Source organism: Protopterus annectens, chromosome 14.part0, assembly GCF_019279795.1.
Source record: "Protopterus annectens isolate FY-2018-M chromosome 14.part0, PAN1.0, whole genome shotgun sequence".
NCBI lineage: Eukaryota > Metazoa > Chordata > Ceratodontiformes > Protopteridae > Protopterus > Protopterus annectens.
In genome coordinates this window covers 1,078,165,241-1,078,185,453 of record NC_056748.1, presented here as the reverse complement: position 1 = coordinate 1,078,185,453, position 20,213 = coordinate 1,078,165,241, and the positions used below count along the sequence as shown (strand labels likewise).

Sequence of the window (20,213 nt, the reverse complement as noted above, 5' to 3'; positions counted from 1 at the left end):
ACCCATGCCCATTTTGGCGATATTAGTCAACATGAGTGAATGACCTAGAGCTATATTTTACACCTTCGGGTGGTTAGCCCTGCCACAGAGCACAGTCTGTGATCCGTGTTCTCTTATCTTGAGGATACTTTGTACCACAGTAGATGCCCAAAGTGGTTGGTCTGTACAACTCTTCCCCCCTACAGGGCACCATGGAGTCTCTGCACTGTTGCCCACAGCTCCATACCAGCTCCAATACCAGACAAATACAAATTCTGCATAATGCATTTTCCTGGTATGTTTTATGCCCATATGGCCCACAAAAGAAATGTGATGGGTTATGGTTAGGTGTGTCAGACAGTAGGGTCTGGGCTGTACCAACTGCCCTATTACCTAACCGTCTAGCCCTCCCTTCAGGGTCCACTCTCTGTATGGTACCTCTTTGTTATCAATAAAAGGAATGTCATGAGCTATGGCTAGAGGTGCCAGATGGTAGGCTCTAGGCTCTACCAACTTCCGTATTATCTCACCCTCTAGTCTTCCCACAGGGGTCCACTCTCCATTCCAGCATACAGATCCCCCTTTTTTATGAGCATCAGCTGCTTCCTTAGCTACCTCCCTCAAGCCTTGTAAGGCAGGGTCTGAAAGCTGTTCCAGTCTCAACTGTACTTTTGTGACCCCTCCTATCTCCCCTTCCACAGAAAGGCTAGTATCCTCGGTCAGTGGTGCCTCACTGTTAGCCTAGATACCGCCACTCCCCTCTGTCCTTGCAGTCACAATGTTCACAGCAACACCTGTACCTTACAGCAGCTGTGGTTCACATTCAGGCTCACTGCTACAAGGTAGCTCTCCCATGAAGTAACCACATCACAAGCACCACCTCCAGACTTAGGATCTGTCTGGGAATCCCCCAGGATACCAGAACCATGTGCCTATCTCCAGGCTTGACTGCATGTCACTGCATGCAAACAAGGTACTACACAATCAAAATCATTCCCTATTAAGACATCTGCAGGGATAGCCTCAAACACAAGTACTTGCTTGTTCCCTTTTCCACCCTCCAAGTCAAGATGACCCTTGGCCAAAATTATTTGGAATGGGGTCCCACCCAAAGCTCTGACTGGTGTGAACTGCCCAAGCAAGTACTGCTTTGGCTTAACCACTGCAGGTCTCACAATGGTTATATCATAAACTGTCTCTCTTAGCAGTGGTCTGTCTTCCTTCCAGTAAGAATACAAATGTTGGTGATTAATTTGGCACCTCTGTTGTTTCCAGACAGCTTACCATTGACATTCTATCATTCCTACTTGCGGACTCCCTTACTTTTTGATTCTCGCTTTGCTTCAATGGACATTTGTATACTACATGGCCCCTCAGATTACATTTGAAACATCTAATCCCTGATCCTGACAGTGTACTTGAACTAGTGGCTTCCCCTGTTACTGATGAACTCTGTTAGGGTGGTTTAGGCTGCCCCCCATGGGTTCCCTTATGTCCATGTGCAGCACTGGGTATCCTTTTCTTATGCAGTGTTATCCTACTTGCCAAGTAGAGATCCCCTTTTCCAGTTCCACTCTCGGTCTGCCAACCAGATACTCATCCTCAGGCAAAGTGTTGAGAGCTTGTTCCCTCAACAAAAGGTCTGCCAGTCTTTCAAAAGTGGTGTCCTGACATCCACCTGTGAAAGAAAGTACTTAAACCAGCAATTTAATCACATACACTTTCATCTGCCTTCTGTCTATGTTCATGAACATTTTTTCTAGACTTTTCATTTCAGGAATTAATTTAAAACAATCAAGTAAACAGTGTTTTACATGAACATAATTCAAACACTCAGTATCAGACAGTATAGTAATTGCATTAATAGCTCTACCATGGAGTAAGGGGGCCAGGATCTTTACCCAGAGCCCTTGGTCAACATTATATACCCTCTCAACTATATAAATAACTATCAAAGTCATCTCCCCTCCCTGTACTAAGGAAAAAGTGTACTGATCTCTATGGCTTATGGGGTTGAGTCATTCCCTTTCCCAATAACTTCATGATGTGTGGAAGGGTTAGAAGCTCCTTTCCATGCTGATGCTGCTTTTCTCTATCCTCAGCCTCTATACATTGCTGCCTCTCATTTTCTTCAGCTTTCATCTCCAAACACTTGATCTACAGTTCATTTTCATGCTGGCACTGCTTCTCTCTTGCCTCAGCTTCCAGTTTGAGTCTCCTTAACTCCAAAAAATTGTTAAGTCCTCTGAAGTAGAGATAACCTGTCTTGTCCAGGAAGGTTACTTATCCCCATCACCAAACTGAATATCCTCTGAGCTGCTGGTCTGCTCTGCAGCTTCAACTAAGGCTGAGATCATTGCTTCCTTATTCAGGTTGGCACGCACCAGTCCTTTGGCTTTGCATACAGTGACCAGCTGCTTCCTGGTTAGCTTGCCATAATCCTCTGCTGACATTTTTACCTACTGTCCCTGACTAAACTGACTAAAAATAATTAGAACTGTTGTGAAATGAAACTCTGTTTATCTTGTGGCAGTCAAGAGGGCACACCTCAATGACAACTACCCACAGGCTACTAAAGCTCAATTAAAATAATGTGATGACCTCACAAACTCAGGGTAGTAGCCAAGTAGCCTCAATCCTTACCACTGTCTCTGGTAAGGAAGTGTCACTGAAAGCAGGGATAGAAATATACAGTTTACCCTAAGATTACACTGGGAACAGGCTCCAAACCTAGGACTGGACTATATGCTTCACTCCAGGTCCCCAAATGAGTCTTCACGCTAACCACTACAGAACACTGTGTCCCAGTTCTAAGTATTTGACACACTCATTCTTAAATATTTGATATTCACACATACAAACACTCTTGGGAAAGACTGTCACAGATGTACTTGCTATGTCCTCTTTCCCAAATTACAAGGTAATGACTGCCACCAGTTAAATACCACAATACCCTTCAAAAGAGGTGTTCAATTATATTGGGTAAAATAAATATTGATATAAATTGTAGCCTGTAATCTAAGTAGTAAGGCTTTTTGGAGTGCTCCTGGTGTTGTCATGATAAGCATAAACACTCTCAGGTTACTAAAAGTACTTATTAAATAACCAGCCACAATAAAAGGTAGTGAAATATGTAATAATAAATATTTTTTTAAAAACATGTATACACTGAATAACCGATTCCAATAAACCACAGAGTTTCACACACAGGAATTTTAAAATAACATTGTAGAATAGATTTCACACTAATTGTACAAAAACTCTAACTACAGTACCCTGTCTAAAGATGAACCTTCTAATCTAATTAGCCCAGCAAGGCAAGATAATACTCTTACTTCTGCCAGGCAAGATAATAATTTATGCCCACTCTTCAGGTTGTTGTCCACTCCTCAGCAACTGGAATAACAACTCCTAATATTATTGCTGAACAACTCTGGAAAACAAACAGTGATAACTACTGATCTAGAAAATAGCTGACAACTGAACAACTACTGAACTTTAACAGACTCAGGAACCTGCTTTTATGGCAGAATTTTGTTTTTAGTCAAAGGAAGCTGCTCTGAGAATCTGACTCTCTCATATCAGACTTTAAAAAGTAAAGAGAACAGCTGCTGGGGAGATTCTATTCCTTTTACCTCTGGCACACGATGGCATCACATCTAGGTCAGCTGACTGGAATAACCTACATTCAGAATTTTTTTTTTTTTTTTTTAAACATGTGAATTTGGTCAGCCTGAAGAACAATGTTTGATTTAAATGTCTTACCTAAATCAAAGTATTAATTAAAAAAAAAAAAAAAAAAACTTTACAAAATTATACTTAGTCATGTTGGCATATATATAAACACAGGGTAATTTAGAATTATAAGTATTTACAGAACTTCATCCAGTCATGCTAGCACAAATAATATCTAATACCGTCAACATTTCCAGCCTTGTAAGACTCAATGGTGGATCTCTTGCTCCATTTTCCTTGGGTCTATCCTGCATCTTTCCACTGCAATGATTGGAACTCATGAGAACAGTTTTTTTATGGCAACCTTTCATAGAAAATCAACTGCTAATATCTCTGTCATGTTATATCAGTGTCTAAATGAAACATATTTCCATTTTGTTACAGTTTCTATTCTCTCTCTAGCTCATTGTTCTCTTCTTCTATTTGTTTGGTCATCAAAAAAAATTGCTTTTAGGTTTGTCAGCTAGGCTAAAACTGGTGTCTCAAATTCCAGTGATAAAAGGTAATGTATTCCAGATTCTTGAACAGAAGACTAAGACAAAATGTTAACTGGATCTGGTAAAGATGGGTAACCTCTTCAGTAGCAATATTATATTGGACAGACATCTACAAGAGTAATGATTTAATAGTAGCAAAAGTTTATTGGCAAGCTCTGGGGAATGGCTGGTATTTTTATAGGAAAAAAACAAGGTCTGTATGAGAAAATGTATATTTCTATCATTGAGATCCCTTTAGCACTTAAAAGAGGTACGCAAACATGCTCATATTAAAGAAAAAAAATCTAAAGATAGTGTACTATATGGGTAATAAAGACGTTGAAATGTCTACAGCCATCAGATACCTAGGAATCTATGCTGACCCTTTGCTATCCATGTGATTCATACCAATGACCTCAGAAACAATTTTCATAGACATTTTCTTGTTGCTGTTAGCTTCCCATATTCCTTATTCCTGAGGCAGGGTTTGTAGTTGGCAAGGATATCTTACAACCTCATTTGGATTACGGCTTCCTCTTAATAACCATTGCCTCCACCAAAAACCTGCATCAAACCTATTATTTTTGGTTCTCTTGTCCTGCTGCCACACTGCTGGCCATCAGCTGATAGTACAGCATTGCCTCAAACAGAGGCTATCTACCCATCCTGACTTCCCTAGACTTGTTCTAAATTACTGTCGGGGCTGGCAAGGAGATTGAGGTGTCCTGCGAGAGTGTAATATTACTGCCATGGGAGTATTGCATTACTTATCCTCATCACTGCATATGACCACTAACATCCTGAAGGCAGGATGTGCAAAGAGTAAGAATGCTTGACGGCCTGTCACTTCCCCAAGGGGCTGACATCAGCAGCCTTGCACACCCTGTGGCAGTACTTCACTACTGTTCTCCCAGTTTCCACCAGGGAAATTTAACTACAATTTCTGTCTCAATTTTGCACCCCCCCCATCCCTGCTATCCCCCCCACCTCACATTTGACATACCTGTCATCCCTTGCTAACAACTCAGACACTCAAGCTGCTGACTGAACACAGGTCACCTGGGCCATCGTCATGGTTTTATACCTCTACCCCGTGGCACTAGCACTGAACACAATATTTTACTGTAGCTTGCAAAGAGAAAAAAATGGATTTTAAACTATAAACAACTTAGTTCAACAATATAATACAGTAGAAAAAGTAAATGCATCGGTCAAGTCTTTTTGTAGTAGACAGTCTGAAGTAATACAGTACTGTCAGTTTCTGCTGCACTCATAGATGTCATGCAGCCGTACAGTACAGCAATTAGTGCTTCTGGGACACTCCACCTGAGTGTCTATTTTAGCTGCTGGTGATGTCTCCACTATTGATTCTGCATATCCTCATTTGTCCAGGTTAAGTTTTAACAACCTCTCTCATTTCTTCCTGCTTCCCAAAGATATGCAGGCAGTTAAACTGGCACGTGTGTGTGTGTGTGTGTGTGTGTGTGTGTGTGTGTGTGTGTGTGTGTGTTGGTTTGAGATGACTGTTCCCATGCATTATGACCACTGCCTCCTAGGACAGGCTCCTTATTCTCCCAGACCTTGAATAGGATTGAACAATGTATCAGAGAATTAATGAAATAATGTTATTTTTCTAAATTTCCTGGTAAGTAATAATTAAGCACTTCAAAAGAGTGAATAACATATTCAGAAATCAAAAAATTAAAAATAGCCATTAGTGACAAATTCAAAATGGAAATAATGTAAAGGTGCTTTAAATAGACATTTAAAGTCAAAATAATGAAATCTTATCTTTTTTGTGTAAATGTGTACTTAATTTTACATATATGTGCAGACTGTAAAACACACTGCTTGCCAATGCTGTACTAACCTGAATTTTGGAATCCATGTTGGATGGGTCACTAGCTTTTGACCGTCCAAGTGTTCCAACATAACTCTGAACCTCCTGATCAAAAATCTGTGGACCAAAAAATGCACTTCTCCATCCTAGACTGCATCTCCGTTTCCTTTTTGATGAAGAGGACACAGGGTGTTGATGTTCTGACATTGTCAGTGTTTTGCTGAGATCTGTGACATCATTTTCCTCTAAAGAGCTAGGACTACAGTGATGAGCACTGCCGAGAGACGCAGTTCTTCTAATGGAAGTTTTTCCTTTTGTCTTGAATGGGGAAGACTCTTCAATTCCTTGGGGCAGATAAATGCTGTCTGGCAAGTCCATTTCATCAAACGATACAATGGTTTGCGGCAGATCTTCTGTGTCTACATTAAGATCTTCTTCTTCCTCTAAAACACATGACACACAATGCAAAATATCAGCTCAGTAACATGCAAAGTTTTAATTCAGCTGTTACATGTCATTATGCATTCTGAACACTGCAAGCTTTAACAGTCAGAAACCACATAAAATAATAAAAAATATAAGATCTTATTCATCAATAAATGTTTATCATCATAGCAACTAGTGATAACACTAATAAAAATATGCTTCACCTCTTTGAAGCTGTTGTGTTCAAATAATACTGCCCAGTTTTTAAATCCAGATATGGACAAAGCAAACATTAATAAGGGGACACTTTTTTTTAATAAAGTTGGCACTGTTAACTCAAAACTTTTTTAAAATAAGTTAACATTTTCAAAGGGATGGAGCAAACATACGAAAACATGTGAAGGCCATCTGTCCAAAATCTGAACATCTGAGTGGAAGACGTATTATAAACAAGCCAAATCTCCAGTGATGGCCAGTGTGTTATCTACCTCCCACAAATTCTACACCTGCTTTTGTTTCAGAAATGTAATTCTTTGTTTACTTTCATTAAATACAAGCATATACTTTACATCCATCTGATGATCATTCCAGAGCATGAGTTCTTAAAGTGAATTTCTCACTCTCTAGATTTTAAACACATTATTCTTCAGGGCTTAAATACACATTTATTTCTATGTCTCTCTTCCCTGTCTTTCTTACTACAAGTCCATAGGTAAGTATTAGGCTAGCTGCAATTGCAAGCCATTTTAATCCCAGCCAGTTCCCCTTTCTACACTTGAAACAACCTATCCCATTTGGTTATAGACTGACCTTACCCTTCCCCATGGTCAATAATTATATATTACCCTTAATAAGAATAACTGGGATCATACCACAGATAATTTGAGGGGACCCATGTATGGGATAAAGCATTTAGGAGCTCCATCAGTCCATTAGTAGTACAAGGGGCACCCTTGGAGTACATTTTCTGTTTCCCATCCATGAATCTAAGTGTGCTTGAACATGGACAGGGATGAACTTAGTTTTATTTGGCTGGGGAGTCTGTTCTACAGTAGCGGTATCCTGTACAAAATATGCCTGTCCTCCAGGCCATTCTGTTGGTTTCAGAAGGGGGTTTAGGTCCCTAGACCAAGTATTTCTGATACCATTTGACTATTATGGTTATTACTTTATTTGGCTTTATTTATTTATACTTGTGGGCAGACTTAGATGAAAAACTGTTTTCAGCAACAGCTGGGACGTTATTGCACATTACAATGTGTCACATGACTGGCACCATTTTATTTACTCTGAAAAACCTGTACGATAGGAGAAAATTATTTTTAAAATGGCTTTTCAGTCCTATGTAGCAAAAAAAAAAAAATTGTAACAGTCAAATTGATTACAATGTTCATCATGTACAAAGAGCATCTTTGCGTGTATGTGTGTATATATATATATATATATATATATATATATATATATATATATATATATATATATGCACACACACACACACACACACACACACACACACACACACACACACACACACACACACACATGCAGAATCTGCAACAAAAGTACCAAATTTTATGCATGGCTGTCACAATACTCCCCTGATAGAATAAATCAAATAAACAAGAAAGTCACAGGAGAAATCGAATGCTACACACTTTAAACACTTAGATACAAGTAAAATTAACGCTATTAAAAAAGTACAGTTTTGTACCTACCATAAATGTAGATGTTCGAAGATCCACATTGCTGCAGTCCTTACACTTGGGTAGTCCGCTGTCCTCGGTCGGCCCGAATATCAAAGTATAAGGCTGACGTCGGTCAAGGCGCATTTGACTGACATCAGGACGTCAGGGTACAAATGCGCATGACCGACGTCATATCCTCAGTCTTTTCTTGCCCCAGATGTCAGAAGACCCTAAAAATAAAGGTCAAAACCAAAAGACAGCAAACAACCAACCAACCACCCTAGCACTAATTATATGTACAATATATACAATATACACAATATTTACAACCCAACCCACACAACCACCTCTAACTACAGAGGGGAAGGAGGGAGGGTAAATTGGACTGCAGCAATGTGGATCTTCGAACATCTACATTTATGGTAGGTACAAAACTGTACTATGTTCTTCATCTCACATTGCTGCAGTCCTTACACTTGGGTAGAATCCCAAAGCAGAGGTAAGGGAGGATGGCTAAACTACAAGGAAGCAGGAGCTGCCAAAATGCCCTGCAAAACAGCAGTGGCAAAACCAGCCCTGGATTTAGAGTAAAGTGGCAGGTGATAATGCCTAGAGAAAGTATGCACTGAACTCCAAGTAGCTGCCTCCAAAATATCCTTGGTTGCCACTCCCCTCAAAAAGGCTGTCGAAGTGGCAGTAGCCCTAGGGGAATGAGGCCTAATCCCAGCTGGAATCTCCTTGCCATGATGGGAATAACAGAAAGCAATGCAAAACCCAATCCACTTAGAAATAGTTTGTTTTGACACAGGCTTGCCCTGAGAACTCAAAGCAAAAGAAACAAACAACTGCTGAGACTGCCTGAACCCTTTAGTTCTGTCCAAATAATAACGCAACTGCCTGTGTACATCTAAAGTGTGCAAAATCTTTTCCCCTTTATTTTGGGGATTTGCATAAAAAGTAGGCAAATGAATAGTTTGGTTTAAAGCCACACTAGAAACCACCTTAGGCATAAAGGAAGGATTAGTACGTAAAGATACCCTATCCTTATGGAAAATCAAGAAAGGCTCAACCGCCATAAGGGCCTGCAATTCAGAAACCCTTCTTGCAGAGGTAATGGCCAACAAAAAAGCAGTCTCCCATGATAAATATTTCAACTCAGAAGTAGCTGCAGGCTCAAAAGGTTGTAGAGTGAGTTTCTCCAACACAAAATTGAAATCCCAAGCAGGAGTAGGAGCTCTTCGTGGGGGTCTTATATTCTTTGCCCCTCTAAGAAATTGCTTGAACAAAGGATGAGAAAACAATGGTGGGTCACAATCATAGTGAGCCGAAATTGCCGCAGCATGAACTTTAATAGAAGAGAAAGACAAACCTTTGTCCAGTAACTCAGTAAGATATTGAAGAGCCACACTCAAATTAGGCTCAGAAACATCAAAATCTTTTGCTGCACTCCAAAATAAAAATCTCTTCCATTTATCTGCGTACACTTTCCTTGTACTAGGCCTTCTAGCTTCCAAAATAACATTCAAAACTTGCTGAGGAAGTGGAGGCCCACTATGGTTCAAAACAGAATATGCCAGGCTGTTGGGTGCAGAGAGTGAAGCTTGACATTGAGCAAATGGCTGTCCTCCTGTGACAACAGGTGTGGAATCGAAGGCAAAGGCCATGGAGGCTTCCGTACCAGACTTCTCAGTAATGGGTACCAGTGCTGTCGAGGCCAATCTGGAGATATTAAAATCATCCTTGGCTTGTCCTGTCTGATCTTTAGAAGTACCTTTGGGAGGAGAGGCAGAGGTGGAAAGGCATACACATGAAGATTGCTCCAATTGAAGGAAAGAGCATCCACTCTCCAAGCTGTGGGATGAAACCTTTTTGTGCAAAACTTTGGCAGCTGATGGTTTAGTGGAGAAGCGAACAGATCTATGTCTGGAGTTCCCCATGACACTGTCAATCTCTGAAATACATGAGGATCCAATTTCCACTCGTGGGGATCCATAATTCGTCTGCTCAACACATCTGCTAAGGAGTTCTGTGCTCCTGGCAGAAACCTTGCCTGAAGATTGAGCTGTAAACTGAGAGCAGTCTCCCACAAAATCATTGCTTGCCTGCATAGAGGATAAGAATGCGTTCCCCTTGCTTGTTGATGTACCACATGACAGTTGTGTTGTCTGTTAGAATCAACACCTGCCCTGGAAGAAGTAAATCCTTGAAAGCTATTAATGCAAACTGGACTGCTAACATCTCCTTCAGGTTGATATGTAGATGTTGTAGTCTGGCAGGCCACTTGTCTTGTATCCACTTTCCATTTAGATGAGCTCCCCAAGCTTTGTCTGAGGCATCTGTCGTTAAAATCTGACTCGCCTCTGGCCGGGTCACAGAGAGTCCCTTGTTTAGGTGACATTCCTGAGCCCACCACAAAAATTCCTTTTGAATGCAAGGTATTATTTGAATGACAGTGTCCAGATCCTGGTAGTGCTGTGTCCATACATTTTTGAGATACCATTGCAGCTTCCTCATATGCAGTTTGGCATTGGGAAGCACCAGAATACAAGATGCCATGAACCCTAAGGCTTGAAGGACTGTCCTTGCAGTCAGCCCGGACTGATGAGATAGTTGATGGAAGTAAAGGGAAAGACTCTTTTGTTTGTCCGGGGTTAAAAAGGCCATCTGGGATGCTGTATTCAGTCTCACACCCAGAAAGCACATGTCCTGAGAGGGTACTAGACTGGACTTTATTTCGTTCACAGAATACCCCAGGCATCTTAGCACTGCTATCACATATTCCAAATGATGAAGAAGCTCTTCCCGTCCTTGAGCCAGAATCAGGCAGTCGTCCAAATAAGGATAGATCTGTATTCCTTTTAGCCTGAAGAAAGCTATCACTGGAGCCAGAACTTTCGTGAACACTCTGGGCACAGTAGATAAGCCAAAGGGCAATGCAGAGAACTGATAGTGAGAAGTCCCAGCTCGAAAACGCAGATACTTCCTGCAACTTAGTCTGATAGGAACATGAAGGTAAGCCTCCTTGAGATCCAAAGTTACCATCCAATGATCTTTGCCCAGCAGAGGTAAAAGCTGCTGTAACGTCAACATTTTGAACTTGGGAATGTCCAGATAAGTGTTGAGGATAGATAAATCCAAAATTGGTCTCCACGTGTTCCCCTTCTTTGGTACTAGGAACAGGCGAGAATAAAAGCCTAGGCCCACTTCTGGCATAGGGATCGGCTGTATGGCCCCTATTTGGAGTAACAGAGAAACTTGCTTGTGAGCCTCTATTCTTTGTTGAGGAGGAACGTCTGGCATGCCTTTGAAAGGAGGCAAGGTATGGAAATAAAACCTGTAACCGTGGTGTATGATATCCAATACCCATCTGTCTTGGGTAATTAAACTCCAATTTTCTTTGAAAAGTGCCAACCTTCCTCCCAAAGGTGCTGCCAGACGAGAAGGCTCTGGCAGCTGAAAAGGTAGGTCATTGGGTCTGTTTACGAAAGGACTGACCCCTGCCCTCACCTGAAGACTGTGCAAGAGAACTCCCTGTTCTAGGCCTGAAAGAGCCCTGAGCTCTACCCCTCCCACGTCTAGATCTACCCCTAGACTGGGAATCATAAGAAGGATACGTCCACCCCTTAGTAGGGCAATTTCTACTAAACTTTGGAGGCTGGACCTGCAAAAAATCTTTAACAGTCTGCATAGACTTAACCTTGTCCTCCATTTTCTTTAAAACTGCCTCAACAGGAGAACCAAACAACACGTCAGATTGTAAAGGAGCATCTAAAATCCTTGTTTTAACATGGTCAGACAAATTTTGATCCCTCAGCCAGGCGTGCCTGCGAAGAACTGACCCAGTGGCAGCCACCCTAGACGAGGCCTGTACAGCATCAAAACCACATTGCAAAGAATGCTTACCCACCTGTTCAGAAACATGTACTAAATCTTGCAACTCTTTACAATCAATACCTTCTGCCAGAGCATCAACCTTAGACTTCAATTGTGAAAGGAGATAGTTTTGGTATTTCAACATGTGAAACTGGCAATTCAAAGCCCTCATAGCAAGAGTGGAAGAAGTATAAACTTTCTTTCCCCATCTATCCAAGGCCCTGGCCTCTTTGTCTGCAGGAACCGGATTCTTTACAACATAAGCCTTAACACCTTTAGGCCCCTGGCTAACAGTTTCTGGGTCTGCCCTAGGACTCTTAAAAAGAAACTTATGAGCTTCAGGCACCCTGTAATACCTATCCGGTTTAACAGGAGCAGGAGGCAAAGAATCAGGATTAAGAGAAGCCTCTGTAAAAACATCTTCCACTACATCCAAAACAGGAGGTATAGCCAAAGGCCTATGCTAGGGTAAAAACAAAAATTCCCTAAGCCTTTTCCTGGAATCAGAGAAGTCCTGACCTTCCCACTTAAAATGCTCCCTCATGGAATGAAGAGTTTCTGAAAGAAAAATCCTCAGGAGGAGAAGCAGAAGGAGTAGAATCATCCACATCAGAATCAGAATAAGGAGAGTACTCCTGCAAGTCTTCAGCCGAAGACTCTGAAACATCTGAAGCCTGCTCAAAACTCCCTAGCTCAGGCTCCACCCTAGGTCTCTTATCAGGAGGGGGCATAGAACCCTAATCAAAGTAATCAAATCTTCTGCCATTTTAAGCATATGCTTCTTGGGCACAGTTCCTGAAGAACTAGGGGTAACACCAACTGAAGCTAAACCTGGCCTGCCCCTGGGAGAAGCCTTGGAAACAGAAGGAGAGGGCCTAACCACCCTAGGCAGGGAGGGGAGTATAGTAACCTGAGAAGCCCCATCAGCCTGGCCTGCCTCCTGAGAGGCCACATCCTGCAATAACAAAGTCTCTCCCTGGGATCCCAAAGAAACCTCCGGTGGAACCACCGGCTCCACCGACACCTCTAAAGAACCGGCGTCTGGTACTGACGGTTCCTCTAACCTAGGTTTAACAGCTTTGTCCTTGCGCTTCTTCGAAGAAGCGGGCGTCGGAGCATCCAACGGCATTTTATAATTGCACCGCTTCCCGAAGACTAACCTGGCACAATCTAATCTTCTCTTAATAGTGCGCTTATTGAATCCAGCACAAGAGCGACACCCAACAACGTCGTGCTCAGGCCCTAAACAAGGAATACACAAAGTATGGTAGTCTCTATGCGGTATCTGTTTCCCACAAGAAATACAGTTATTCACTTTTTCTGACATCCGGTAAACCACTGAGGCAAGAAAAAACTAAAATATTCCCCAACGGGGTACTTAGCCAACTTTGACTCGGTCTGAAACTCCGAATTCGAAAAATTTCAGAACGCCAACCGGCACTTGCAAAGCTGCTTCTGCATCGGACCATGCGGCAAAAAAGACTGAGGATATGACGTCGGTCATGCGCATTTGTACCCTGACATCCTGATGTCAGTCAAATGTGCCTTGACCGACGTCAGCCTTATACTTTGATATTCGGGCCGACCGAGGACAGCGGACTACCCAAGTGTAAGGACTGCAGCAATGTGAGATGAAGAACATCATGCGTTTTCGTCTTCACCGAGACTTCATCAGATAGTACATGTGACTTGGTCAATAAACAATCTTATATACAATTAATTAATTAATGAAGCACCAATCATGTTCACTCGTTCTTCTTTTTATAAAAAAACTCCCCTGATAGAATAGCTGTAACTGAAACTTGGTTAAAACCTCATATTCCAGATAGCAAAATCATTCCCCCAGGATACAACATCTTATGAACTGACAGAACACACAAAAAAGGTAGCAGTATGACCTTAATATACCATAACCATTTAACAATACGCCTTACCTCTAAATTTGTCCCATCTTTTCAAAGCACTGAACTACTCATAGCAACCTGACAAATAAACTCCAAACAATTAAACATTGTAGCTCTATATATTCCACCAGGCCAAAATATCCCTATATTAGAAGACTTTCTTGGACAACCCAAAATCTAGCCAACAAAACTGTCATGCTAGGTGATACTAACATTAACTGGATAGATCTAATCTTGGACTCCCCTATAAGTAACATAAATCTGCATGGCTACACACAACGTATCTCCAGCCCTATATGAATGTAAAATAACCAACGCTGCTCAAACTTAGACTGGATCCTGGTCACAGACCTCCAGAAATATTCAGACACTGGTACCTTCCCTAACATCCTAAGTGATTGCTCCTCGTATATACCTACAGAGCCCCCATTCATGACGTGAAACCTCATACTTAGAAAACATTCAGAAATCTAGCTAACTTTAAACAACAGATATTCAATAATATACTAAAATCCATGAATGGGAATCCACTAAAAGCATTACCTTTGGAAGAAGCAGTTAAGTCACTTTAATAAAGTCTTCTTAGATAGCCTTAGCAGCTTAACCCCCATCCGAATCAAAAGGACTAAGGTAAGCTATGCGCCCCTTGGTTAACTATAGCCACCAAACTACTTCTACTCTCCAGAGACTGAGCCTGGAAAGAATGGCATAAAAATAAAGCCAACAAACTCAAATATAAACAGCTACAGAATATAGCAAAAAAAAAATACTTCACTCAAAAACTATCCAGCCAGAAAAATAACCCTAATATATTCTGGAAATCCATCTTCTCATGCCTTAATCCTGGAACCTCAGAAAACCCATCACCAGACAAAGAACCACATGAAATAGCTCAAATGCTTAACTCCCATTTCATCAATAGTATTTGAAACCTTATAAATAGCTCTCCACCTAATACCCACTCCAGCCTCACAGACCATCAAAACTCAATAGATGCAGTTCAGGCAAACCTCCATGCAAAAAACTCCCATCCTACAGGAACCTCAGTAAACAACCCTACAAGCCTCTTCTCTCTCCATGCAGTTCCCACATTGCTAGTGCAAAAACTTCTTAAAAATGAAAACCTTGCTCTCTATCCACTGATAGCTTTCCTTCAGAATATCACAAACGTGCTGCAGACGCAATTGCCTACCCTGTCAGCATTCTCATTAATAGATCCATCACAGAATCCAATCTTCCCAAATTCTGGAAACAATCCCACAATATCTCCATTGCAGAAAGGTGGCAAAACCAATGAATTGACCAGCTATTGACCCATCTCTATCCTCTTCCCTCTATCCAAACTATTGGAGAAATGTATTCACACACAACTAATAAAATATATCATTGAAAATAATCTCCTTGCACAGACGTGTTTTTCGTCCAGCACATAGCACCATCACTGCTCTTCTGTCCCTCAGACACTGTGAACAAAACGCACGATTCTTGATGACTAACATTAGCAATTCTATTAGACCTATCAAAGACATTTCATCACGGCGTCACATCTTGAGTTACTTCAGCAACTATCAATAGTAGGATCAACTACCAATAGTTGGATCAACTATCAATAGTAGGATCAACTTTCCAATAGTTGGATCAACTATCAATAGTAGGATGCTCGCAATCCACACTCACATGGTTCTCTAACAACTTAGCTGATAAACAGCATGCATCAGATAGCAAGGTACCCTATCTGAATACCTAGTTAATAAAATAGGAGTTCCTCAAGGGTTTATTCTTGGGATTCTCCTGTTTTAATATTTCCATAAATAATCTATATACTGCCTCCATTCAAAGTATGGTCATCCAATATGCAGAGGACTCCACCATTATCTCCTCCTCCTCCTCCTCCTCCTCCAACAACCTCCAAAACCTACTAAACACAAAAAGCCTTTACATCCATAGAAACCTGGTTAAATGACGCACAACTTCTACTTAATCCTAAAAAAGTCTAAGCTATTGTTATTCTCAACTAAACCAATCTTACAAGACTGCAACATTCTCTCATACGGCAACACACACATTGAAATAATAATATACGCAAAACTATTGGGAATTAATATAGATGGCAAACTTACCTTTGAAAAACACATACTTAGTACAATAACAAACACATTAAATTTGGCAGACTCTATAGACACAAACGTTACATAGATAAGTCCACCAAAAAGACACTCGTCAATAGCCTCCTGCTCCCATCCCTCTTATACGGTGCCCCCATTTTCACCAATGTCCACCAGTCTCCTAAACATAAACTCCAGTCATACTACCATAAAATTGCCAAATTTGCAACTGGCTTACCTTACTGATCACACCACTGCCAAAAGCCTGTAAAGAATTAAACTGGCTTGAATTCCAACATTACCTTGATTCCTCCCAACTAACTCGAGCTCATTTTAACTTTTCTTACCTTCATGTCAAATATACAAATACCTTAATATCATGTTATTTTTCTTTTTCTATTACTGTTGTACTACTATCCTCCCTCCTCCTAACAAACCTTTACAATCCAACTGTTCCTATCTACACTATCAATTCAAATGCTCTTTTGAACACACCTTGATAAATCATATGATCATTTTTTGAACTTTGCACCTAGTATATGTATTACATACTCTGTCAGTTGTTAATGTATATGTATATAGTAATTGTCAATTTTACTAGCACCTGTTGTACTGCTTAACCTGTATAATTTGCTTTGTTAAAATTGTTTAATTCCTTTAACAATGTACATCTTATTTGTGGAGCTTTTCTCCCCGGGCCTCCACTGAAAATGGGTTCCTGACCCAGTGGACTTTCACGGTCAACAAATATCAATAAACAAACACTCTCTCTCTCTCTCTCTCTCTATATATATATATATATATATATATATATATATATACACATATATATATTTCTGTGTGGAGGCATATGTGAATGGGGCGTGTCTTCATTGAAGGTTGTGTGTCAGGGCTTGTAACCTGGTATGTAAAAATGCACTACCAATCATTAGCAGACCGGAGCTCCACTGTGGCGACCCCTAACCGGGAAAAGCCGAAAGACGCAAATATATATATATATATATATATATATATATATATATATATATATATGGAACTCTGCAGTTTGATGAATCAAGAGTCACTGAACCTGTAATTTGACAGCTAAAACTCTGAATGGAATCTGTTGACAGGAGAAAGAAGCAATAAATGGCTGTCTCCTTGCTTGCTTCCTGAGTCTACAATCAGAGAATATAGCAGTAGCTGACCCACTGCCTTGACGGAATCCATGTTAGATCTTGAGTTATAAAAGTGTGGGGATTTCTGCACAAATACATACAAATTCAAGATAGAAAGCCGACCTTCAATACTGAGCACGAGTAAATGATGCTTAAGTCACAAACAATCTAAACCGTATGTTTATTGTACTATACAATGCCCCATTTTTAACCTCTTAATACACTTCTGCCAGTCCTCTTTGTCCTCTAAAATAGCCACTTTCTCTTTAGTGGAGAGGACCTGCTTGGACACTGTTGAAGTGATCTATGTATTTGCTTTACGTTTCTTCCTCCCCATGTGAATGAAGTATTCTCATCCACTGAAATTTAAAATGAAGTGTAAAAATGTTCAATAAGTACTGCATTCCCCAATGCAAAGGACTGCTTCCTTCACACTCCAAAATATTAACTATACTAAATCCGGCAACGCACAAATCTGAAGACCGGTGAAAGTTCTCACATTAAAAGGTAAGCAGTGAGACATTGCTGCCAATCACATGACTTGACAAAATGCAATAAAATGAAGACTTACAGCACAAAGAACAGACACAACCCATTTAACGGATTTATGCCAGCATATACACATATACATTTACATGCACAGAGATAGACAAATACAACATGGACACTCAAATGTAGTCACACTGCAGAAATTGTTCATTTTACTGTCTAATACGACATTCATGTACAGTGCACTGCCCACGGAATTATATGGACATCAGCAGAAGATGTAGTAGGGCATCTTCCTTTTAGCTTAAGTTGTACACTGATACAAATTTCCATGTATTTATTTACATTTGTTGACCGGGAGTGTCTGACTGGACGTAGGTCCATTTTCAGCGGAGGCCCGGGGAGAAAAGCTCCACAGTTAAAATAAACAGACAGTAGTTACATTGGATTACATAGCAATTAACAATTTACATAGCAATTAATTACAAACATATTTACAGATGAAGAACATAGTACATCAGTAGATAACTAGAATCTTTATCTGCAAAGTACATAACAGACATTAACAAATGTTACAATAAGAAGTTCCTGCTGTATAATAAGTACTAGGCTTATGAGCATCTGAGGTAGTTAGTGGGGTGGAAAGAAAGGTTGTGGTTGGATGGGGTGGGTGATAGAGTGGGAGTTACAAGGGCATAGCCAGCATGTTTTTAGGTGTGCTTTTAGTAAAGTTTTGAAGTGGGTGCATGATGGTACGTAGGTAATTGTGGGTGGAAGTTCCATAATTTGGCTATGGCACAATAGAATAGTGCTTCACCAACTGAGTTATTGGCTTTAGTGATCTGCAAGTGATTTTTGTTGCTGGATCTTAGTGGTCTGGTGGTGCAATAGGGTTGGAGTAGATTCTGGAGGGACGGGACATTTAGTGGATGGTTTACTAGTTTGTGGGCGAGTGATAGTTGATACCATTGAAGGAGGTGAGGGAGTTCAAGCCAGCCCAGTTCAGCAAGTGAGAGACAGTGGTGACTACGGTAGGATGCCCCTGTGGCGAATTTGACGATTTTGTTGTAGCAGGTCTCTAGCTTGTTTAGATCGCATTGCCTTAGGTTGGTATATATTGAAGAGGCATAAAGTAGGGTGGAGATAAGGTGGGAATTTGCTATTGAAATCTTTGCTGCTTTGGTGAGAAGTTGCTTATTTCTGTATAACGCTCCTAGTTTTTTGTGGACTTTTTTATGGTCATGGATATGTGAATGTCAAATTTTAGTTTATTGCCTATTTCCACTCCTAGCAATTTGGTGTGTTCAGTTGGGTATATAGTGGTGTTGTCTTTTGCTGTGATGTTAAAGTGAGAGTTGTTTTGAGCATGTTTGGTGGGTTGGAAGAGGAGTAGTTTAGTTTTGTTTGGGTTGAGTATTAAATGGGCATCAGATAACCAAGTTTCAACAGAGGAAAAGGCTTCCTGTGTGACTTTTTGCAGTTTGGGTAGGGACTGGGCTGAGCAGACGATAGACGAGTCATCTGTGTATTGTAAGAGTGTGCCATGTTTGGTGGCAGAGACTAGATTATTGGTGAAAACAGAGAAGAGCAGGTTTCCAAGGATGGACTCTTGGGGAACTCCTATGGAGACAGGTAGTTGGGGAGATGTGTCATTCTGCCATACAATGGATTGTTGGCGGTCAGACAAGTAACTCTGAAACCAGTTGGTGACTGATTGAGAGAAGGATAGGTTACTGAGGACAGAGATGAGTTGTTGGTGTGGGACCATGTCAAATGCTTTAGATAGGTCTAGGAAAGTAGCAGAGGAGAGATAGCCATTGTTTTTACGCTGAAGGATAGTGTTAGTAAAGGAGAGTAAGGCAGTGGTGGTGCTATGGTTTGGTTGGAAACCATGCTGAGTATTGGAAAGGAGGTAGTTAGTAAGGAGGTAGTCTGAGACCTGAGAATGTATGCATCTCTCTAGTATTTTGGAGAGTGGAGAGAGAATAGCTATGGGGCGGTAATTGGTTAGTTCTGTGGAGGGGCCGCCCTTTTGGAGGGGAATTATATGTGATACTTTCCACAGTGTGGGAATATAACTTTCTGACAGAGCTCGGTTAATCAAGATGGATACTGGGTAGGCCAGAGCATCAGCTGCGATTTGTAGGTATTCACTTTGGAGGTTGTCTGCTGCTAATTTGATGGGCTTAAGTTTAGAGTTTTTTTTATGTTGGAGGTAGGTACAGGAAAAAAAGAGAAGGCAGTGGGGAGATTACTAGTTGAAGGTGTGGGTTGGATGGGAGGGGGGTTGTGTTGTTTAGCTAGTGATAGTATGGTTTATGTGAAGTGTGTGTTGAATGAGGTAGCAATATTTTCTGAGGAGTGAGGGATGTTAGGAGGAGGGGTACTGACTTTACCTGGGTGGAGGATGGAGTTTATGGAGGACCAGAATTGTTTGGGGCTGTGTTGGGAGGAGTCTAGGGACTGGTAGTATTGGAATTTGTCCTGTTTTCTTAGCTTTTTAACTCTATTGCGTAGTTCTAGGAATTTGTCTAGTTGAGGGGG

At 40.9% G+C, this 20,213-nt stretch overlaps 1 protein-coding gene across 2 annotated transcripts in view; it reads right to left on the bottom strand.

The window, feature by feature from the left end:
• Positions 1 to 20,213, bottom strand: part of KNDC1 (kinase non-catalytic C-lobe domain containing 1) — a 1,471,539-nt gene that overhangs the window by 582,292 nt on the left and 869,034 nt on the right. For both annotated transcript variants that reach the window (XM_044056877.1, XM_044056878.1), the window contains exon 17: positions 6,061 to 6,473. In XM_044056877.1, the coding sequence (XP_043912812.1) occupies positions 6,061 to 6,473 (413 nt within the window). The remainder of the gene's footprint in view (positions 1 to 6,060; positions 6,474 to 20,213) is intronic.